This window comes from Limanda limanda, chromosome 16 (assembly GCF_963576545.1).
Source record: "Limanda limanda chromosome 16, fLimLim1.1, whole genome shotgun sequence".
Classification (NCBI taxonomy): Eukaryota; Metazoa; Chordata; class Actinopteri; order Pleuronectiformes; family Pleuronectidae; genus Limanda; species Limanda limanda.
The window spans coordinates 5,315,150-5,339,914 of record NC_083651.1 but is presented as its reverse complement, the minus strand read 5'-3'; the positions used below and the strand labels follow the sequence as shown (position 1 = coordinate 5,339,914).

The window sequence follows — 24,765 nt, the reverse complement described above, 5'->3', positions numbered from 1 at the left end:
CTGACCTCAGGTGCTGGACTGGATGGGAGAACCTTCTCCAGCATAGAGAGAAGCCGGCCTTGGCTTCAGGTAGAAGATGGAATAGTCCTGGACTCGAGGGGTGGCCTTTTGGTTTGGTCCATCTCAAAAGTGACAGTTTTCAACCTCTTACATCAACAGAGCTTTAATAAAACCCGGACTATGCCTCAAAAAAATGTAAAACACAAGATATACCCGTCCACAAACAAGTATCTCAAGAGGATATCTGTTCAGTGAATGTTCCCTGAATCAAACACATGGTAATCGTTCAACTCTCATAGACTTCTGTGTTCTACAGTATATTGTTTTATAGAAAAACCCGTTCATAACGATTTGTGTCCATTTACACCCTGTTAGAGATAAGACCTGAATATACTGTCTGAGGGGGAGAAGGTTAAATATTTGGTCACTGAATTTAAAATGCTGGGGGATGCATTCTTCTTCTTCTTCTTCTTCTTCTTCTTCTTCTTCTTCTTCTTCTTCTTCTTCTTCTTCTTCTTCTTCTTCTTCTTCTTCTTCTTCAACTCCAGCAAAACATCCAGATGTCACTTCTCCTGGGTTGTTTGACACACTTCATTGTTTTAATAAACTCCCACGTTGTTGAAGGATTTCACACCATGGTTCACTGCCTCAACATGAAATCGTTGGTTCTTTTGGAAGCCAGTAAAAAAAGGTTTGCACAAGCACATATTTCCTATTTCAGGCCTTTTTCAAAGTTGTTGTGTGAATTGTTCATAATATGAAAACCTCATCTTCACCAAAGTACACAGAATTCAACATCTACTCCACACAACATGGACGAAGGTGAGCATACACCAACTTTGTGGTGAGAGTATGAGTTTGGCTGTTTACTGTTTCAAAGCCATGTGACGTTCTATTCCCATCATGCTGCTAACAATGACTTCAGACCAGTAGCTCCTACATCTGTGGTAATTAATTGCTATGAGTGGTCATCTACATTAGAAAAGCACTTTATACAGTAAATCCAGAGCATTTACCACTTCATATACTTGAGGTAAACCCACACAAAGCACTGTGCCCGTCTCTAGCTGGAATTGATATACGTAGGTGTTCACTTTTCTCAAGAAATACAGTTTTCTCTGAATCACTGCAGCAAACCCGTCCCTCTGGTCACTGGGAGCGATTGTTGCAAATTGATTATGTTTGAGGAAGCTGATCCAGTGAATCACCAACTGCTGCTGTCACCACGGCTAAAGGAGCCAACACCATGTTATTGTGGAACAAACTGGAACAGTCTTCAGAAACTTTCCTGTGCAGGCTCTCGTACGGTGATTCATGCAGGAAGGAAAAAACTGTGTTAAAACAACAATTCAGCACTTTTGGGAATTGCCAGGAAGACTTATACATATATGTTTATATGAAGGATAAAGTTTGGAAACAGAAGAAGATAGCCAGAACCAATTAAACTCCCCAGTTATCACTTAACGTCCTGTTTATTTGCACAATTACAATGTGTAAGAATGACATTTTATGGTTTTACAAAGTTTGTGGTTGCTTGAAAACCTCTACGTGAAAACATCAGGGCTCTGAACAAATCGTGTCTGATATTAAATAAAGACTCATCAGTGAAATATCATTTTCTCATTATCACCTGAGGCAACAGACCTTTGCTCTGTCTGGGACACTTCATAGTGGAAAAGAGGTAGAATAACAAAAAAAGAGAAAGAGCCGTTTACAAAGAATTTAAAAAAAACAGGAGGCCTCAGCAGCTGGCTGCGTCAGAGTTTCCACAGTGAGCAGAACGTGACTAACAGCCGCTCACTTCGCGGCCGGAGGATTCAGCGAACGCCAAAGCAAGCGAGCGCCTCTCGTGCCACATGCAGCCGAGCAGCAGAGGATGACTTTCAAACAAACGACCTCAGCTCCATCAATCTGTGCAAAACATTATTTACACGATGGACGGAAGATGATGAACGAGTCATAAAGAACACGTGGAATAGTGGGAACTCTTCCCTAACCCCTGATTCTTTCCCCGACTAACACACGAGGCCCGGTCACTACTTTCTTTGTTCTCTGTTTAAGACTTTTTCATCGTGACGGCACTTTTCTCTCAATGTCTGCTTCACATCAAAGAATCTTCTGTCAACACACTGCAGGCACATTCTGAGGATTCAGCCAGAGCCGGTTCCTGCTATACTAGGACCACATGTGTGTGTGTGTGTGTGTATCTGTGTGTGTGTGTGTGTGTGTGTGTGTGTGTGTGTGTGTGTGTGTGTGTGTGTGTGTGTGTATTCCCTAAAAACATCTCCACACATGTTGTAAAGATATTATTCATGTTCTCATCTGATCATCTGCATTCTTCTTCATGTGTGTGTGGTGAGTGAATGATATTGTTGTAATGACGAATCTTTACTCAACCCAGTGGTTTGGATTGTGTCAGGGAACTGGAACATGACTCAGGGAACTGGTTGTCATGGTTTAGGGAGCGGGTGGAGCCAAAAAAAGGCAGGAGGGAGAAAAGGTAACACAAAGATCCATGAACATCAAAAACAAAACACTGGCAACAAGAACAACTCAACATGGAGGGATGAGAGGATGAGGACAGGATGGTGAGACGGTCATGTAAGACACAGACTGACAAAGACAAGGGGAAGCACAGAGACTTTTTTACTCAGGGGAGGAAGAGGAGGGGGGGGTGTAATTGGACACAGGTGAAACACATGGGGAACAGGTGGAGACAATCACAAGGGCGGGAAACAGGACAACAGCAGGAAGTCAAGGCAGAGACACACGAGGAGCAACAACTTCAAAATAAAACAGGAAACACAGAACTGACCAGGAGCGGTCGTCCATCATGACGCCGGCTACTGAGTTTGACTTGAGTGAATTCATGTGATTAAAGCTACAGAGACATGAAAAGTCTGTTTTAATGAAACACTTTTATTTTCACGTGGGACGAGATGAAAAAAAGGAAAGAGAACGTTTTTAGCCTGAGGTGTGCTGTGTTGTTTAAGTTCATGGTTAAATGTATCTGTCGTAAATCACTGGAAATACTGAACACAGGAATATGATTTATACATTTTATGCATCCTCTGGACCCTGGACATGGTTCCTTGTACTAAAGCACTGGAGAAACTCCAGTAGTTTCCCTCATAGTTTCCATGGAAGACTTCCCAGTGAATGGTTGGATTTGGGTTCTTAACAAAAAAAAGGATATGTCATTAATGATGTCTTAATCTCCACAATTCAATACAGATGTTTCCATATTTACATTTGAAATAATTAAGCCAATGGTTTATGAATGAATCAAATATGCCAAATCAAATGTCCAGCTTGTGTAATCAGTGATGAAAACTGACAGCGGATTGAGGAGCCGTTCGTTTCTCTCACAGGAATAATTTCAGCCTTGTGTCCTCATGTTCAACATTTTCTCCTCCGTGACAGAACAATATGAGGAGGAGTGGTTTAGCCGAGAGAGATTCTCATGGCTGCCAGTTCTCTGAGGCTCCTTCGGTTCCACCGTACGGCATCTTCACCAAACCCGTGGTGGCGTGGTGGAGCCGATGATTCTCATGTGGCCGCTGCAGCGCCAGTGTAAACATCGTTGGAGAAAAGGCCGTTTCTCAGCTTTGTGCCGCAAATTTAAACTGTTCCAATACATCGCTGAAGAATGTGTGGTTTCTTCCAACAAGTCGGGAGAAAGTTGGATTTCCAGCGGCCACTGGCTTCCTGTGCATGACTGCTTTTTTTTAAAAAATGAGTGAAATAATAATAGGCGGTTGAAACTGGGTTTGGATGTTTGACGTTAATGAGGCTTTGAAACCGAAGCGATCTTGGTGAACGCTCGTGTAGCTGTGGTTTGCTCGACTTCTTTCCAACTGATGAACTTGGCAAAGTGACACTGTGAGCGTGGGAGCTCGGCTCCGTCCCTCGTGGCTTCACCGTCTGTGGCCAAAAGAACAAGGGGAGGGAAGAGGAGTGAGGATTTCGTTTTTTTTTTCACTGCTGCAGCCGTCCTACCGATGACTCACACCGCTGGCTCTGCATCTTTCCACAAGAGCCATAAAAGTCAGGGCCCTGTAATGACTTTCACATTGAGCGGCAGAGCTTTGAATGCCCCCCCCACTCTCTGCAGCTCCTGAGTCACAGCAGAAACCACCGGCCGACTCATCTCATCCCCGTCTCACTGTTTCCCTTCGGCTTTCCTGGCACAACCCCGGCATTCTGTGGCATCCCCAACATGCCCGTCAGCTATTGCCCATTCATGGTCAGACTAAATGCTGAGCGTGCACTCTGCAAACCTCCCTGGTGAGTGGTGGAGCCTGCCAAGCTGAAGGTCTGACACAGGAGGACAAAGAGATGTTGACATGATGGAGAACAGAGAAGAGATGGATGAGCCACCAGGCGCCTCCTGGTTCTTATTGACTGTGACAAACCAAAGACATAAGGATTAGAGTGAAAAACTAAATGTGACCAGAGAAACTTTAATCAAGAACTCTCGTGAAGCCTTTCATTAATCTCATAACATTGAACTTAGTCTAGTTTAATACATTTAATGAATTTTACAGATTCGAAAGTGAATATGAATATTGCTCTGTAGGTCTGGAAAGATATTTGCTCATGAGAAACATCAAATTGTCCACAAACCATTTCAAGAGACCTCTAGTGTTCTACAGGTCTGGACTTCAGGATCACTTCAAGCTAACATGTGTGTGCTCTGTTTGTTGCTTTGTGTTGAGTCTGCACATCACAGACTCAACACAAAGTCGTTTTGCAAGATTTATGGTGAGAGTCACTGCTCAGATTAATTCTCCTCCTCAGGATTGTGGACTCTGCAGAGCCAGGTTTGGATTTCACCGTTAAAAGGGTAAATGAGACGGTTCCAAACTGTTGTGTAATCCAGAGGAAAACATCCAATGAGTTATCTGTGACACGTCGTCTGTGCTGTTCTTGCTCCAAAGGTGGGAGTGTTATCGATAAAATCACTGGGGACTGTGAGATATGTCTATGATATAAATTATATGATACTCTAATCTCAAGGTTAGGTTTGTTCCAAGGCTTTTTCAAGAGCTTGCCACCACATCTCATGTCTTTCTTCAGTGGCTACGAAGCCTGTGTTTCCAACCACGTGTTTCTGGAACACTCTCGTATTCCCACAGTTGTGTTGGATAAAGTTAATCACCTCGTGCAGGAGCAGTAAACCAAAAGCAAACTTGGTCCACTGCTCCAGCGTTAAGGCCAAAACACCAGGGTCCTACTCACACATGGTTCTGATCTGTTTGTGGACGGACAGACCGACAATCACAGGTCACCTTGTTCCCCGGGAACAACACAACGATACAACACCTCAATAATCACAATCCTCTGAAAACCTGAATATTAAAGTGCTTCGGTGCCAAATAGTCTGTTGGTCATAACGGATCAGTCAATTAGATCCGTCCCTGTCCCAGACGTGCTGTATTTCTCCTCTGTTTGAATTGTCTGCATGTCGTTAAATCCCAGAGAGACGTCCAACAGTAAACCCAAAGCAGAGCTCGCTGCCGACGACAGCTCATTTCGTCTCCAATTTCAAGGCAAAGATTAACATTAAAACCACAAATGCACAATTGGCTTGAATGACACAAAAGAAACAGAAGAAAAACTTTGACCTCTCACAAATATCCACAAAGTCTGAAAGCTGATGAGCTCTGAAGACAAGGGACTGTGGTCAACGTCCACGTCCTCGAGACCCCGGCTCCTTGAGGCCCCTGACCTCCCGTTAGAGTGACATCATCATTGCGAGAGAAAGAGGAATGTCTAGAGCGAGAGAACAGGATTAAAAACACACATGATAAGAGAGAGACTGCATTCTTCATGCTCGCTCCTGCCCAACACATGTTTTCAATCTAAAGTGTGTTTTTAATGTATGAATTCATATAATGGCAGATTTTCACCAATGAGAGCCTGTGTGTTCAATTCTCAAATTAAAACTCAACGATGGATTGATTCACGAGACTTTTCTTCCTGTTTCCTGCTGTCTTTCATTAGATTGTCTCGGTTTCCTCACGTTCTGATAATTCAATGGCTGGTTTGCTCAGAAAAACGTGATGTGAAGACAAACCAAGTCTGTGCATCTGCGGCTGAGGAGGCTGAACAATAAGAAGCTGAGCTGTGGTGGTTGAGGCCTGGGCAGGCGTGGTCTGGACTTTCCTTCAAGGCAAACAAGTGACCGCTGCAAATGATAATGGGACTGCATGGCTGCAGCTGGACTCGTCTCAGACAGAGAGAGGACACATCCTTCCTTAACACGTCAGACTTTGTACAGAATTGGTCTTTTTTGGCTCAGCAGCAAGAAATGAGCCGACAGCTGTAAATACCAGAACCCTCAGAACATGGCTTTGTGTTTACGGGTTAAAGAGGAACACAGATACAGTAGAGTGAGGAATATGTCTCTAAGCAGTCTGAACAGATCGTCCATGTTGGGTTTAATGGATATAAAAATAAAATCATCCATTGTTCATTCTTCACTTTTTTCTCAGTCTCTTAAACCTAAATGTGAACAAAAGGGTTATAACATAATGATGGTGAATAGTTTTAGAAGTTAGAAGTGTTTTACTGGCTGTGACATAATTTTCTATCACCAGTGTTTTTCAATATATATTTTAATATCTTCACTTATAGAATAACTTAAATAACTTGGTTTCTTTAAAGCAGCGAGACACATCAGGCTTTTATTTAAAGGGGGTTTTCAGTCCCAGCTGGAAAATGTGACTAAATACAAATATCAGCATGAACATTTTTCATCACTGCATTTTCATGAATAATTAAAATTGCACAGCAACACATAAAACCATCTACTTGAACAAAATCTGGCTTGGTGCTGTGGCAGTTTAATCAGCGAGCAGTAAAACTGAAGTTCATTTCCTGTCTCAGAACATTCTTTCCGTCCTGAGTCAGCCGTGTGAGAAGCGTTGGCAGAGCAGATATTTCTATTAAGAGATGAGAGGGGGAGATGTTTTCAGATAGAGAAAACTGGACCGAAGGTTTCAACACCAAATGAAATCAATAAAAAGTAAAACTGAGCGGTCTTATCACCTTATAAATGTAAGTGCTTCTCTTATTCTTGTGAAGCTGCAGCTTCTGAATTCACTAATTGAACTGAACGTTGCTTTTCTTACAGAGAACAACAGACGCTTTCTGTTCAGCTCTGTAAGTTGTGTGCACGGCTTCTGGAAGTGATTCTCGTTGAGTTGTTTCGTAACAGAATCAATCTGCTGCCCAGATTTTGGGCTTGTATTGAATTACCTATAGAAAAATTAAACAGCAAGCTCAGCTCTGGTTTACAGACTTTACTGACTTTATGCTTAGTGCCTCATGTATCAGCAGTTTCCCTTAAAGTGTTAGTAGCTGCAGTTTAGTCAGAGAATTTGAAATGTTTATTACAGCAGAACATAATTAGTGGCTGGATTCTGGGCTCTGACTTCATATGATCACAAAGAGATGATGAGGAGTATTTAAAGAGGTTTGTGGAGAATCACCTGATTGCAGCACAAGGCTCGAGTCGGCTGAAAGCTTCACTCCATTTATTCTCCATTTCTCATGATGAAACTTTTTACTTCCAGCTCCTTTCCACAAACTTAATGACATGTGGTTAAAAGTAATATCTTTCGCACAATACAAGTTAAGACAAATGTGCTCCAGATGTAAATGGGCTTTAATAAAAGTAAATTCAGTAGTTATTCTGTAACCCTGCTAGCGGATAAACGATGGAAATATAAATCTCCTTTAGACTTCGTGGAGTTAACAACATGTGAGATTTTCCTTCTATTTATTTATTTATTTTTGTTGATGTCTCGGTCTGAACTGGCATCATCACGGCCAGTGTTGCTGCCCCCTGGTGTTTCCTTTTATTTCAGTCTTGGTTTAGTTAATTGTTTTTCCTGTGGCTCAGGAGGTAGAGCGGGTCGTCCACCGACCAGAAGGTCAGAGGGTCAATACCAGTTTGCACCATTCTGCATGCTGAAGTGTCCTCGAACCCCAAATTACTGTGATGAGAAACAATATTAGTGTTTGAATGGTCATCCAGACTGTGTGCTATATGAATACAGACCTTTCACCATTATCCTTTGTTCGCCTGTTCGCTCAAATGTTCCCACCGAGCACGAGAAGCTAATAATTTGATTTGAAATTGAAGACAGATCAGGTTAATAACACAATTTCCTGCAGGGAGAAGTTGGATTTGTGCCACGCTACCTTGTGAACAGTTTTATATTTCCAAATTAAGCCCGAGGCAAAGACAGAGGAAGGAGAGATGTGAAAACCTGAGCGTTGACAGAAGAGTAACTTACCTCAAAGAAAACTTCCTGTGTGAAAACTGTTACGTGATTTTACTCAACTTCACATTCCGGAGCTTCGCTGACTTTTCCTCCAAGTATCCAGAGAATCCAGAGAAAGTGAAAAATAATAACACAGGACAGAGTTCGGTGGCTTCACTCAAACCACAATGAGATGTTTGGATTTATTCTCTGGGAGCAAAGGCAGCGGCAGCACAGGGAGGACGAGTGAGAGACACTTCCAGGGGACGGTGTCACTGGGTGAAGCGCAGGACCTTTAACTTAAAGGTCAAGTCCAGTTTTCCATATCTGTTTTATTATCAAAATGATATATCCTGACTTTGATGATCTACATCACTGCCAGCAGCTCCGTGAGGCTGTATCACCCCCTGGTGGCTGGCTGCAGTCATTAATCAGACCTCCTCCATGTAACTGGATGGGACACAGACCAAAAAAAACAGTTGAAGGACACAATTCAATGATTCCTTAAAGATTTCTGTCATTGTAGGAAGTTCTAATCACACTGATGTATGTGCATGTGTTTACGTCTCTGATACGTTTGGTTTTAATGAGCTTTGGATGATTTAAAAAGGCTGTGACAGCTACTCTGAACACTTTCTAGCAGCCAATCAACAGTAAACAGTGATTTCATTGGAGATTATTTTCTGCCACCGGCTCGTGCACATCTGGTGCAGTTGGTGTTTCTGGCTTCACGTGACAGTTTGGGATCGAGTCCCTCACTGGCTGGAGAAAACATCTCATTGATGAGCTTGTAAGAGTTTGTGCCGAACAAAGGAGGCTTTGTGGTCCAGAGGGAATAAGACACATCGGTCTCAATCAGGTGAAATACATAAACTCAACACTACTTTCTGCTGGCAGCTCAGCTCGGCTCGGCTCAGTCTCTTTGGCTCCTTCATGAGCTGCTGCCCTTTGAATCCAGGCAGTTGATTGGCCAACTGGTCTCAGCGGCTCCAGTCCCTGGTTCACCTGGAGGTTCTCGGAGCCTCCTCCTCTACACATGATACTTGCTAGAATAAGTCTTTACTTTTAGTTTTGTTCTCTTCACAGAGTTTGTAGACAAAAGGACAAATTTACAGAATGTTTCTAGACTCAAGTTGTTTTTCTTTTGATCTCAACGTGTAGGAGCAAACATGCATGTAAAGTATTAGTTAGAAAAAAAGTCATATTTTATGAGTCACAGTAATGATTGCAACAGGCAGTTGGTGGAGCAGAGTGAGATCCAGCTGGATGAAGCTCTCGTTCAGGGAGAACTCTCTCTCTGCCCCCTGCATCCTGATCCTGTCCAACAAGTATTATGCAACACCTAAAGGGCTTTTAATTTGAAAAAGGTTTTTGGCATAAATGAGAATTTATATATTTAACGTTGTGACTATTTGAAATAAGAGCAGATGTTAAAGCTGCATGAAATGAAAACATGATGTTGTGTGTCCTCACTGCACCCTGCGAGTGATCTGTATTAATTTCCCTCACTTTGCTTCCTCTGCAAAGTACACAAAGGTCAAAGGTGACGTCCCCAGGAGCAGGACGTGGACAAATGGGACATGGTGGACTTACAAAATAAGCTCTTCAGTTTTTTGGCTGCATGCGGGAACTTTGAAGCCAAGTCGAGTCCTCCTGGAAATCTCCACTTTTAACAGTGGATTAGGAAATCTCCTGGATGTGAGATGTGAGGACCCACGCTCGTTATCTGAGAACTCTCACTGAGGTCACATGGTTTGAAAACAGCTGCGTCCAAACTGCTGCTAATTCTCCATCCGTGAGAAATCATTTCTTCATGTTCTGATCCATGAGTCTGAGAGGACGCAGGACCCGAGACTTCTGAAATCATCAAGTGCTTTTTTCTGTCTGTATATGAACACAATCTGTTTCTTTGGTGAACTGTTTAGTTTTAATGCTGAACTATAGGAAAACAAAAGTGGATTATGAATCTGCAAAGCTCTGTTTAAACGTGGCTAATGACAGAAACTCCAGTGCAAGTTTAAAAATCCCACATTTCCAGTTTGTTTGTAATATTGTTACATGCAGCTGTGCAGTGAAATTCACTTTGAATTAAGTTAAATTCAGTTTCCAGTTCTTTTCTCCTCTTTGCAGCAGATCTGCGATGTTCCCTTTCGCTCTTCCTCCCACCCCTCCTCTCGCTTTGGCTCCCAGCAGCCCTTCATCTCCTCCATCTCCTCCTCCTCTCTGATCCCCCCCTCCATCTTCTCCCTCTTTTTCTCATCACCGTCCTCCGCTCTTTCTCCCACATCCTCTTGGAGTCTTCCCTTGGTCTCATGCTCATGACTCATCGTCCCACATGGAAACATTTGCTGTGTGAATGTGAGGAAGCAGTTTCTGCTCTTAATGAAAGTTTAAACAAATGGGAAAATGAGGAAAGAAGGGAGATCATTTTTTTTATTCCTGTTATCCAATTATTTACATTATAAACTCTTGCTGTATGGATTTCAGTATTTGATGATAGAAAACAATGGCACCACTCTGCACTCATTCTGAGAGCACACCATGTGTCGGGGGAACACTGCCCCCTGCTGGCTGAACTCTTACGTAACCACTACTCCGATCCAAATGTCACATTTCCTGACACAGCTTTCCACTTCCACCTGAGACAGATATCGAGAGTTTTTAAGTACTTTACTTGATTTATACTTTTACTTCACCCCATTTCATACTTTAGACTCGATTATATTTAGTATTTTGACAGTTTTGAGTCACAAGTTACTTTGTTAGTTACTTTAAAACAAAACATACAATTAAATATATCATATATTTCACCAAAGAGTGAACTCACCTCTTAAATTCTCTTTTTGGTTTCAGGCCTAGAGACAAAAAAACACTTAAATGATCATAAAATTCTTAAGAGTTTGTGTTGCAGTTTTGTTTTCTCCTCTCCCGTCATCATTTCCCTGATCTTCATCTTGTGACTCTTCTTGTGAGGGTCCTCTTTCAGGCTGGGAACTTACTCAGTAAATGCAACAGTATTTAAAAAACCTTATAATGTCAACCTGCAGTCCTGTGCTACATCATGTCACTGGCATGTTCTGTGATGTGAGGCAAAGACCTTTGACCTCGGGAAACAAAAACAATGACCTCACCACCGAGAGCCTCCAGCTGTGAGTGAACATCTGGGAGAGAGACTCGAGGACACGGACTCAGTCTGAGGTCGCCCTTTTCTTTTTCACTATAACAAACATGACAAATGAAAGACGACCAAACATTTCCAGCGTTGTTTCCATTTACTCCTGTTTCTTCTGTCTCCATGTTCATTTCTTCTGTCTCCATGTTCATTTCCTCTGTCTCGCTCTCAACACAAATAAGAGCTTTTCACAAATACTAGAGACCGGTGACCTCAGCCACTTCAAGGGGAAAACAGGTTGGCCTGGCGATGAAAAAATCGTTTGTATGTGACATTATGAAAACAAAACTCCACAAAGGAAATAGTGATTAAGAGCTGAGAACTATTTCTGTACCAGCAGCTGTTATTTATTACAGAACACAAGCGCTGACATGCGTGTTCTAGTATTTCATGGGACAAAGATCAGTGACTGAGGACAGGACGTTCCACCTGATGTAGCTGCTGCTCTTCTTCTCAGAATCACAGGCTGTGTTTGCACCAGACGAACAGAAAACATCAGCATCGAACCAAAGAAAAGTTTAAATCTCAACCGGTTTTCTTCACTGAACTAACATGTGCGCCTGTAACCTGACTGCTGGAGCCACGACAGTAACATTCCACAGAGCTTATTCTGGAAACACAGTGTGACCTCGTGTCCCGCACTTCAAAGTTCTCCCCCAGCTGGTTCACCACACCGCTCTGACATATTTTATGTTTCATATGAATCTGTAAACCCCTGTTCGCTCTCCGTGGGCATCGGGTTACTCGGCATTAACGGACTGAAAGGGTTTTAAAGAGCTCCATGACTGTAAAGACGGGTTCAGATTCCACGTGAGATACAAACCAAGGTTTCTCAAATTAACACTTTTTCCTCACTAACCTGAAGACGTCCAGAGATTTGTTCTGCACAGGAATTCATCTTTAACTGAATTAAACCTGTTAGAGCAAGAAAGTCACCGATATCTTTTCTCATGTGCCTCGTATCGAGCCGTTCACAGGCTGGAGATACTCTGCAAAGGATCGGCAAGCTACTGAGAGTTATGGAGCAGGAAACCTATGCAGGAAAAATATCATCATAAAAGTTTCTGGGTTTAAGAACACCTCCGTTTTCTAGTTTGTAGTGTAATTAAATAAATGATGCATTGTAATGTGACAGAGACTCATTAAGTGCTGATGATAATGTTAAAAATGTAAGCTGCCTGAGGTTAAAAGAAAACTTTAGCTACCTTTTTCAAAATCAAAATCTAAAAAGTGTTACCATCTCAAACATGAGGAAAAGCGGAATTACCTTCCTAAACATAGTGGAAGTATTATAACAACATAAGAGAAGAACCAGCCTTAGTCAGACATCAACGAGGCAAATGGTTAAAGAAACCGAGTATCATACTGTAACTGTCATTACTCCATTTCAAACTGGAATAAGAACAGAAGCCTGCAGCGCCACGTGAGGACGTCCACTGTCTGCATCACGTTAGATATTCAGTTTTATTGTTACATATTTCCATGTGGCTTCACTACTGACTCCCACATAGAGGCTGGCAACAACAACACAGTTAAAATCTGTTATATTAGAGTTACATTACCCCGAGTTTCACCAGGGCTGTGGATTTATGTAGCAGCATGTACATGTGTAGCGGCGGTGGGACAGGGCGGGGGGGCAGTTCCCTCCTCACACTGGTGCTGAGTGACTGTGGCGTTCGGAGCTGTCAGGACGCCAGCGCTGCCTCAACACATGCTGGGGGGTGCAACACGTGTTTGTAAACAGCGAACGCACAAACACATATGGGGACATTTCCATATATAGCCAAGAGCAAAGAAAAGCAACAAGATGCTTTCCAGCGCATTCAGATATTAACAGAGGTAGAAGAGGATCACGTGTGAGGAGACATGAGAGAAGAAGACTGACTGCGATGCGCCGAGTCTGAAACAAAGAACGAATGAAATGAGTTTGTGGTGACATCCATCAAACACAGAACCACTTCCTCTTAATGCCGAGCTACAGCCAAGATCAAGTACGTTTTCAGTACGTTTCATATTCTTCATCTAGAGGGGACTGAAAAAAACAATAATCACCACAAGACTTTCATTCTGTAGCGTTAAAGAACATGTGGCGGCCAGATCTACAGAATGAAACGTCCGTCAGTTCTTTGTGATGCTCGTTCAAACACATCAGATTGAGAGAGAGAGTTAATAATTTGACATCGACTTAAAACTACTTCTTTGAAGAAGGTTAAAGTTGAGCTCTCGGCTTCAATAGGACAATTTAAAATGTCCAAACTGTCAATAAAGCGGCTCTGCAAAGGTTAAAGGTAAATGTTACGTCACACTGATTAAACTGAAACTCACACGTCGGGGTTGAGGTATGAAATGAAACAGCTTCCAATCTGAACATGTGGCCGTGCACTTCCCCATGTGTGTGTTTTGTTAATGCAACTTTTTTTCATCTGAGAATAAAGTGGGAGTGGAAAACACCCGAAGCCAAATGAAATTAAACAATCAACCTCCGTAATGGAGGCCAGCCGGCTCGGTGACAGAACTCCGGAGTAAAAAGAGTAAAGAAAACACTTAAAATAGAAACAGCAAAAATATTTATTCACCAGTCAAAACATAAACTTGGAGATATGAGGCCTGAGGACTGAACTCCACACTGATGCATGCAAGCTGAGACTTCTGTCACCTGGAGACACGTGTGTCCAGGAAACCTAAGAGTGCTTCAACAGAAAGGATGAACTGTACATACTGTCCCTGGTGTGTGTGTGAGGTTAAAAACATACTGACATGATATGCAGCACGCCTCCTAAAACCTCATCTGAGATCAGACCCAAATGTCAGAGGGCTCCAGAAAAAATATACACACAAAGTTGTCGTCCAACAGACAACAACGTTTTAGGAAACCAATTAGCAAGGGGGGAGCTTTTCTAAGTCGATGAATATAAATAGGTAGGTCTCAGAGAAGAGCTTGCAGCAATCATGCAAGATGATGGGTGTGCTTTTGGTACATCTGTATCAGGAAGTAGGATGGAGGAAGAGTCTATCCGAACTTGTGTTCTTCCTCAGTACCAAGCGGGCAGAAGATGGGGGGGGCAGTGGCAGCGGTGGGTTATCAGTTCTCCAGGAAAGCCACGTAGTCGGTGAGTCGGGCCAACTGCTGCTCGTTGGGAACCAGTGAGATGGGGGGAGGATCTGTGGAGAGAGACGGAGGAGGAGAAGTGAAGTCAGACGGGGGGATTCCTCATTGTGCCAAGTGCTATCGATCGTCTTCCACCTCTCTGGTTCGGACTCTTCAGTCCACGTGCTGGAGCTCAAACTCGGGTTTCAGATCCATGTGGACACAAGCTACCTGCTGACCCACTCATCCCAACATTAGATCACTGCGTAACATTATGTCATTTTATATTTAACCAAACCAAGAAGAATCCCTGTGTTAGATCTGTTCTCCAACCACGATCACCACGTGCTCTAAAGTCCCAGTGGCGCTGGAGAGGGAGGGAGTGGGATCCAGACACGTGGGGACTGATGGAGAGCGGGTTGGGTTCTGAGGACATGTGCACAGCAGATGCGTCGGCAGGGAGGTTTTCAGATTACAGAGGGAAAGACAGACCGCCATCTCCTCCTCTGTTTGCACTAAATCACTACGTGTTTTCTGAAAAGAAGAATCACTCTGTGACCTTTTACGTTGAGGACACACAAGACAGAAGTCGTAAGAAATAAAGGAACGCAGGTGAAGAGATTTTTGAAAATATGGACATTGTACGAGGGAGATTTACTCAATTACTAAATTTAAAACTTTGAGTTCCTTAGTTTCTCGGAAAAGGAAAATCTCTTCCTATGGACAGGACCTGTTTGCCTCTAGGACCCTGAGGCGCTGAGGCGTGCAGGTAAGATTGTGGCCGATCCTTCTCACCCGAGTCACAAACTCTTTGAGGTTCTTCCCTCGGGCAGGAGGCTGCGGGCCATCAGGACCAAAACCTCCCGCCACAAGACCAGCTTCTTCCCGACTGCAGTGGGCCTTATCAACAAGGCCCGGGACCCCCACCTGACTCGGACTTTTATTCCACCCCCACACCTCTAGGATGTGTTAAATTAACACATTATATCATAGCATATTATATTATACTGCATTACATTGCATATTGCAATATGACACTGTTAACTGTTTTGCATTTAGCATTTCACTTTTTTACTTCACTTTTATATCTTTTATATATTTTTATTCAGAAATGTTTATCTCAAAATAAATGTTACTTTGTATAAATATTGGTAAAAAGTGAGTAAATAAGAAGTAAACAGTGAGTAAATATATACTGGTTTCCCATTTTTTATTGCTCTCCTATGCATGTTGTATTTATTGCGTTTTTATGTTTCTATGTTCATTGTTTGCACCAATAACCAGAGCAAATTCCTTGTATGTGTGAACGTACTTGGCAATAAAATACTTCTGATTCTGATATGGAATTATATGGAATTATTGAAAGAGACTCTTAAATCCTCGTGTCTAATAAATTGTGCAGGATTCCATATGAAGATAAAACCGTTTGGACGACAGAACCGTGATGGGCACAATTCAACAGAGCAGCAGCGCCACCTACCGGGCTTTTTGGGCATCACCATCCTGGTGGTGGGGTCCGCCTGCCAGCCTTGACTCACCACACCTTTTGGCCAAAGACACAAGAGGGAAAGGAGAAGAAAATACACTCATCAGCAAATGTGTTGTCATGTTGGTGCATGGATATTTACAGCATCACCCCCCCGCCCCCAGCTGTGGTTGTGTATATCCAGTCTCACCCTTCACCGCCTCCTCCACCGTGTAGCCCACGCAGGCAGCAAAGTCCTCGGCTGTGATGGACGTGTAGGCCTGGGCCACGAGGCTGTACGCCCTCTGCCGTGTGCTCTCTGTGGGGGGGGGGGGGGGGGGGCGACAAACAGCACAGACATTAATATCACGGGAGGTTCACGGGGAGCACGGTCATGGTGTACACAGCAGAGGCCACAGCAACTTGATCCGGAGGGAACAGTATGTTAAGTCATTTTAAACATGGGATTCAAGAGTTCCTCGTAAGCAAAGCCACCGATCAGCAGCAGCACCGGGACGTTTAGAACGTGTCCAACTATTTATCAAGAGTGACGGGTTCTCGAAGGCTGGTTTCTTCTCTCCTCCGATCATTAGCAGTTTCAGATGTGTCTGTTTAGGTAAAACGCAGAGTCAATGTTTAGGGGCCCACACGGACAATTCTGCTTTCACATTTCTGTTCTAGCAAATGTTCTATCTGGAAGTTTGTTTGTGGCAAGTTCGGGTTTAACAAGTTCGGTTTCCTGAACCCAAACAGGCACAAGGTCACAAAACAAAGCTTGTTCTGAACTAAATTTCTTGAATGGCTTCGCGTGCTCTCAGGGTCCGAGTTTGATTCGGAGGAACCTTTGATTTGATTGTGATTTTACCAAAGCGAAAAAAGGAAATTCTTCCACATTAAGAGTACTAGTTGTTGATACATCAAAGCAAAGTGAATCCAGGACGTTTCGTGCAGCGTGTACATTCCTGCTCCATTTATCCAGTCTGACTTGACGTGTTGCTGCAGCTTGTGCAGATACCAGTAAGAGCAACGGGTCTTCACACCAGCACGGATTTGCTGTGGTGTTTTATAGCCTAGCAACGGTGAATGTGTATCAACAGGCAGCTCCCAGTCGGCGGCAGCAGCTCGCAGCAGTAACAATAACAAGTGGGCTGGAGGAGAAGAGACAGCTGGGAGGCGAAGGCTGCAGATTTGTCAGGATTTCTTTCCCATGCTTCTGTCCAAGCAGCTTCCTGTTCTCTCTGTTATTGTGCTAAAATGTTAAAAGAGTCAAAGATGTGAAATTGATGACTTGGGTTTAAGTATCAGTTGTGTCTAGAGTTAGATAATAAACTAGGAGTAGAGTAGTTTCCCTTTGTAGGTGGAGTAACTGCTGCAGTTCTCAGTAAGACACTATTTTTTATGTAATTACATTGTTTTGTCGTTTTTTTTTTATTACAATTGAATGACTTGAAAAGGGAAGTTCACTGCTTTTCCAGTTTGTATTAAACTCCCATCTGGTAAAAGTGAATCATGACTCATACTGAAGAAATGCTTCTTGTGTTGGAACGGCTTCCTTGCACCTGACAGACTGCATGCTGGGAAAGGAATGAGGCCACAGACCAAAAGCTCCACTCGCAGCCAAGCAGGTCATCTCAAGGGGCTTTTTGTAACCCTGCCCCCCCGGCAAACAAGTATTTTTACCGTGGCCTCCTGACCGTTAGCAATTGACCACAGTGGCAACTGGACTGAAGCCTCTGGTCAGTGTGTCGGGGGGGGAGCTGCTGAGCAAGTTGTCCATGAGGGGGAGGGAGGGGGATTTTATCGAGGAGAAACTGGACCTGGTGTCTCCTCCTCAGTCTATTCCAGGGCTGCTATCATTTCTCACCCTCTCACCGCTTAAAAATAGCCCCCCCCAAAAACTTTTCACCGTCAAAGGCGAAGCAGACAGGACATGGCAAGGGCTTTTATTTTTAAATACAGTCCATAGCCAAGTAAGAGCAGCAAAGGAAACTTTTTTGATGGAAGCAAAGAAACGTCTATCTGAATAAAACACCAGGTGTAACACTGGACCTTCATGTTCCTTCCTTATGCTCCATTCATATCCATATCATGTTTCAGGTAAATGAAGAAAGTCAATTCTTTAAATTCATGCAGTTTTATTCCAATGTTCACTTTGCAGACATGGAAACAGTTTCAACACAATCTTGACACGATGAGAAAAAATTACAAATAATAACAGCCATTTTCCAAAACCTTCATTTGAGGGTATTGGGTGTGAGCCTTTTCAGGCATTCTACATGTTCACGACTCAACCACATGTCACCATTTACATGGTTCAGAAGTACAAAAGTATAAAAATACACAAATATAACATTGACATAAATATTGCACTGAATTAAGGGCATGCCATTGTAGCCCAAAACCAATGTCCCCTTATATTCCCCTTAACATTAAACACAGTCCCTTCATTAACCTTAAATCCCTTTAAAGGACATATTTCAGTATTTCCTACAAGTCCAATAACATTTTGAATATTCATTATTCCTCCTCCTCTTCCTCTTCTTCTTCTTCCTCCTCTGCATCTTCGAAATCCTCATCTTCACACACTCCAAAGTCCATCTTTGCCAGGACTGCTTCAACATGCTCCGTCGACAAAGTGAAGTGGTCCATCTTCTCGAAGCCCGGCTCTGGCCTCTCCTCCCCGAGCGAACATTTAGCAGCGTCCTTGGTCTGCAGGATGAGACCCTTGGAAGCTACGAGGAACTCGGCGCTACCACTCTGCTCCAGGGCTCTCACCGCCGTGTCGGTGAGCTCCGTGCTCGATAGCAGTCGTTCACCGTATCGTTGGGCCAGAGCCCGGAGAGCTGCCACCTTCTCATCCTGCTCTTTACTAATCTGCTCTAGTAGAATGTTCTTGCGGTCTTCGAGAACAGCATACAAGTGGTCAAAGCGCTCGGCTAAGCCGGTCTTCGCACGCTGAGCGTTCTCCTGCACCACACGGCAGGCGTCTTCCATCTGGTTGAGAAGAGCCTGTAGACGGCCATTGCTGGAAACCAGGGTATCGATAGCGTTGCTCAGTTCACCTTTCTGTGTCTGGTACACACTGGCTATAGGTGCCACCTCGCAGTCCTTGTGTTGACCGAACACCTTGCACATGGAGCAGGTGGGCACTTGGCAGGTGATGCAGTAGATGTTGATTTTCTCATCTTCGTGGTCTTGGCACATGGGCTCTTTGGATTCTTTAGGCTTTATGGTAGTTTCTGTAGTTCCACTGTTGCTGCCTTCTTGCTGCTGCTTATAGATGTCAATAATGTTTTCTACCAACAGGTTGCGCTGGAGCCCGTGGACGCCATGGCGGTCGAGCACGACCTCAAATCGACACGTAGGGCATCGGAAGACACCACCTGAGAAGCGGTAGGGGTTGCGCGAGTCGTACAGGTCACTGGCACAGCCACGGCACAGGTTGTGCTGGCAGGGCAGGATGACCACAGGCTTGGTGAACATCTCCAGGCAGATGGGGCAGCTCAGCTGCTTCTCCAGGCTATCATTGGGGCTGGGGGGCCGGACCATAGTTCCTGTCCTCTGAACGTCCATTGTGGAAGTCTTTGCTTACAGCTGTACCAGGAAGATTCCTAATCGCCCAACGTTTCACTCTCTGTCGAGTTAAAGAGTCAGAGGGCTTCTCCTTAGTGTTGCCTGTGATAGAGCGGCTATCTGTTCTGGCGGCGAGCTAGCAGCTCTGCCCTTTATACCAGCCCCTCACAGCTGGTGACACCCAATCCTGTCAACCAACCAGGGCACACATTCCTGTCTGCTTGCAGGCCCTGGACCTTTTCACAGAAATGCCCCCCCCCACCCAGTGTAGCATGTGTCATATGCTCCACTGGGCACCGTGTTCCTTCTAACAGCAACAGAAGTGGGGGACCGATCGGAGACAAACAGGACCCATGTGACTGGTTTACCTGGGATCGGGAGCTAAACCAGTAAACATCAACAGCCTGTGACCACGAGGTTGTGGTTGTTGATTGTTGATTACGTACATTTGAGGTGTTTCCTTATCTATTTAAGAAAAACAAAGATCTATTTGCTGGTCAATGCTTCATAAATGTAATTAATACACTAATTTCTAATTTGAGTGTTTTGGCAGGTTTGAGGAAAATGTATTGTTCGGACTTCCCTGCTGTTTGTAAAGCACCGGTTATTTAGAGAACTCCAGAGGATTTTTACAAAAGTGATTGTTAGATATGTTAGCTTATTTTTTGGTGGAGATTTAACCTTTATTTTGGTTGATACAGTGAAGGTCAGACAGGACATGGGGTGAGAGTAGGGTTGAGACACAGTAAATGCTCCGGCCGTCTGAGACAAATATAACCATATGATTTACACCCCAAACATCAGAGGCTGGTCTTTAATGAATCAAAACAACGGGTGAATACAGTATACACCACTGTACTTGTGCTTATGGGAACTAAATTGCATAAATCATTTCTTGATTTGATATTTTACCAAACCCTTCATCTTACCAATAATGTAAATTGGGTGAATTTAGATTCCAAAGTCTAATTCCTAGACATCCACAAAGCATTTATCCTCCCTTGTTGCACAAGTGTCTCATGACATACGTCAGCATCCACGGCAGATAAACACCAAGTACCGTAAACATGTGGGAGAGGCTATTCTTACTCCTCTTGCACAAGGGAAACATCACATGACACAAATGCCCCGACGTTTGTGCACATGAGGGCAAACACTGTTGTTCAAAACACTTTTATACTTTCAGAAGAGGATAAGGAAACTAGACAACGGGAATATGAAGATGTGCAGTTACACTATGAAAGAGAATCTGTGAGTCAGTGAATGTGAGCTTGGAAATGAAAACCTTATTCTTTATGCTGAGCCGTGGCCACCAGCACTACACTTTATTCCTACTGTCGAGACATTTCCAATTGTGTTCAACTGTTTTAAACACATTTCATTTCCTTATAGTGCGGCTGCATCACAGCTGTGTTCAGCTTGTGCCCCCTGGTGACTGTTATTCAGAATGATTCAGTCTACATTTAATTCACTTCAACGTCCCTACTGGTAATTTCCCCACAGTGTCACAGAACCAACTGTACAGAGCATTTAAATATAACTTAAGCTCTATAAACATGTAAAAGGGATGATGCACGCTTTTGGTGGTTACCTCGAAGGGCTTCCATGACCGGGAGGATATTCTCTGTCCACTGGAAGGCTGCGATGGCCGTGTAGATCTCTGGAAAGTCCCGCTGCCAGATGCGTTGGCCAACGGCCCAAATAGCTGCTAATTCAGGGTTTGCCTGTACACAACGTGGAGAAGTGATTAAAATCTGTCAGTATGTTACACTGGACTCAACATATTACTGTAAACAGATTGGACACCGAAATACATAAAAGATAATTATAGTAGGTTTAGATTACTTAGATTACTTATACTCACATCTTTTGGGGTTTATATGATAAATAAGGACAGAAATGATTGTAATCATTCTGATATTAAGCAAGAACATTACAACATCCCAATAACAACTGTGACAGAACTTATCTAACAGGTTATTTGTCTGTGTTAATGGGCATATAAACAAAGTTACAACATTAAAAGTGCTTGGATTTTTAACCCAATGGATATGATTCCTACAGAGATAGATGTGTTTCTAAATGTAACAGGAAATCTTGCTCTCAAGATCCTAAAGTCACGTTCCGAAATCTAGTGGGAACTGAGATGCTAGAAGAAGACGTGAGTGAAAAAAGTAAACAAGAGATAGAGCTGTCGGGAAAGAGTGGAGCAACATTACAAAGTTGGAGTAGAGAGCTTGTAGCCAGCTGTTATCAAAAACGTGAACAAAAACAATGGATGGCTTGAATATCTGAAATGTGGCAACAAAAATTATGAGAAACTCTTTCCGAAACCTTCACAGGCTCTTGAGGGGGACAGAGAGTTGTCGGTAGTTATGCTACAGATTGTGTGTGGATACCCCGAGGCCATTTGGTGGTTGTGTTATGGTGTTACACTAAATATTGGACTAATTTCTAACATAGCAAATGCTAATGTTACTAAAAACAAGTTGCAATTTATCTACGGCTGAGATGTTTCTGGACATAATTGTTTGAGCATATTTGAAAATGGTCTTAATTCTGTATTTAATATGATATATTCAACTTAATTAATAGACCTCGGCTAATGTCAGACATTCACATCAGCTTGCTCTTGAGAAGTCTCAGCATTGGTTAGACTTTGTCAGATATAACACAGGTAAATGTGTTAAGTTCCGTGTAAACAGACCAAGGAAGAGCAGGACAATCCTGTGTTATCATAATGAGAAAGGTGTCAGGATTAATTCCTCGTGTTGTGACATGCTCACCAATTTGATCGCTTGGGGAACCCTCTTCCATAGATACCTGGCATTGTTCCTGTTGGACGTTCACACACATTGTCACGCAGAAGACAACAGGACAGACTTTACATATTTCTGTATGCATATCTATTAACAAACACAACATTTCTATCAACTGTTTTTCCTGCTGAGTGCACAAACTCAAACACCTAGAATACACTTACAATAGTGTGCGATTTGTGATCACTACAACTATGTGTAATACATGATTTTGTGTCTTTAGCATCTATGAAACTCTGTGGAGGAAAAGATGGTCAAATAAAGAGTGTATGTCTCTGCTGAAGCTCATCATCCCCGAGGACAGACACAGTGGACTCACATGTCATTGTGTAGTAAATAGAGGGACAGCAGCTGGGCGTAGACTTGGGGGGTTGCGATGCCTCCTGGAGCCTGAATGACAGAAATACAAGTGTGATGTTAAACGCTTGAAGATGAAAAGGAGCAGAAATGTAAAAGACATCTTAAGACAGAGACGAGGATCTGGTGAGTTGTGTTGTTGTTGTGTTGCTTTAGCTCTTGTTGAGGCCACTAACCTCCCAGTGAGATTGTGTTAATGAAGCTAACTGGTCGGTACTAACGTGTCCTGAAGTCAAACAGCTAACTGGTCCCTGGTCAGCTGTTAAACAGTCGTGACGTCATGAATGATCAGATAGCATCTTCCTGACTCCAGCTGTGTTTACCTTAGTTAGCCTGCTAGCTCCCTGCTGGATGCTAACAACAAACACTAACACAATAAAGCCACTCGTGTTAAACCCGAGGACACTTTTTTGTTGTTGTCTTCATTAACAAACCATAATTAATAAGCTAATTGGAGACATACGTTAATTAATAACAGCAGGTGGAAGCTAAACTAGCTTGTAAACCGGCTAGCGACCTAGCTAGCATGTTAGCCCCGGAACTGGGCAGCTTGTACCGGGGGAGGGAAGCGGCCCGGAGAGGCAGGAGGACCGGGGGGGGGCGTACACACACACACACACACACGTGCATCTCTTACCTCCACTTCCTGAGCTTCACACTGTTCTAAGACTTTATCATAATTCTCCTCCATGATCACAGCTGTGGGCATGATGCTGCCTGGTGCTGCAGCGGACTCTTCTTCTACCTCAGTGCTGCAGCGCGCTGCTACCCCCAGCGGTCGAATCATGCACCTACTACTTATTATAATAATACAAATAATAATCTTTATTTATAGAGAATCTTTCAAAACATATACTTATAAAGTTTGGAGGAAGTAGTTGACTTAAGTATAAATATATAAATGAGGAAATAAATAAATATATACATGAAGAGTTTGTAATTAAACAAGACATGAATAATTTAATGATTTATTCATGTATGTATTTATTTATACAATTATTTATTTATTTATACTCATGTCATTGTTTGTACTCCATAACAAAGTGCTTTACAAAGGAAGCATAAAAACAGACAGGTTTTAAAGCATCAGGGTTTAGATGAAACAGGTAAAATACATTAGTGTATAAATACAAGTAATGTAAGTGTAAAATGCTCAGTATTATTTATTAGTCATCCGAGCCTCCTGCTGTTGCTCCTAAACTTGTCATTTCCTCCATCATGTCCTATTTCCTACAGTTCCACTTGGGGCAGCATTGCTCAGGGGCTGCACTGCTTCAATTTGCTGTTAAAATGAGATTAGATATAACACTGTTGGTTTTTAGTAACATATCTGCTTAAGGCCAAAATATATATTATCAACAACTGGAGTGGTCTTCTTACTAAAATGTTGTTTCTTGCCACTGCCTTCTTCTTTTTATTTTATTTCATTTAGTTTTAGATAATTAATTAGAATAATTCATTTAAATCCTTTTTATATTCCATATTTTGTATTGCCTTGTGTTTCTTTTACATCCTGACGTAAATCCCCTTTTTTACATTTCATGTTGTGATTGAAGGGTGCAACACTCTTCCAATAAACTGATTGAATCTCATAATATTTCCCACTATAGCAACAATTAAACTGGCCAATCTTACATTTCCTTATCTACGCTCTTCTCATCTTTTTCAGCAAAGATAGAAGATGTATCTTACACTGGAATCCAAGGCGATAACTCGATTCTCTTGGTACGTCCTCAATAATTCAAACTTTTCATGTCCAGATCTCCTGTTATGATGTTGGCTAATGGAAACGATCAGTTTAACAATCCTGACACACAACCTCTCAGACACTAGAGTAAAAAAAGCATCTTCCCTCAGTGCAGTGGGGATTTCATTATGTGTAAAGTGGTTGTGAGCAGCTTCTCAGACTGGAAGAGTTATCGTGCTCTTCACTTCTCAAGCTGCACAGAAACAGAGCCACTTGTATTCTACAATAACTAAGAGAACATTCTAATTAACAGATTATATTTAGGGAGATC

The 24,765-nt window shown here is 42.9% G+C and overlaps 2 protein-coding genes across 2 annotated transcripts; both read right to left on the bottom strand.

Annotated features, from left to right (window-relative positions):
• Positions 1-13,995: 13,995 nt before the first annotated feature.
• cops8 (COP9 signalosome subunit 8) lies at positions 13,996-23,481 on the bottom strand. The gene is made up of 7 exons (XM_061088450.1): positions 23,385-23,481; positions 22,710-22,780; positions 22,358-22,406; positions 21,163-21,295; positions 16,210-16,317; positions 16,014-16,076; positions 13,996-14,607 (listed from the first exon to the last, which is right to left on the bottom strand). The coding sequence occupies exons 1-7, from the start codon at positions 23,454-23,456 to the stop codon at positions 14,528-14,530; spliced, it is 576 nt and encodes a 191-aa protein (XP_060944433.1). The 5' UTR covers positions 23,457-23,481; the 3' UTR covers positions 13,996-14,527.
• Positions 18,516-19,571, bottom strand: trim63b (tripartite motif containing 63b). Its single transcript, XM_061088449.1, has one exon. The coding sequence runs from the start codon at positions 19,569-19,571 to the stop codon at positions 18,516-18,518; it is 1,056 nt and encodes a 351-aa protein (XP_060944432.1).
• Positions 23,482-24,765: the final 1,284 nt, after the last annotated feature.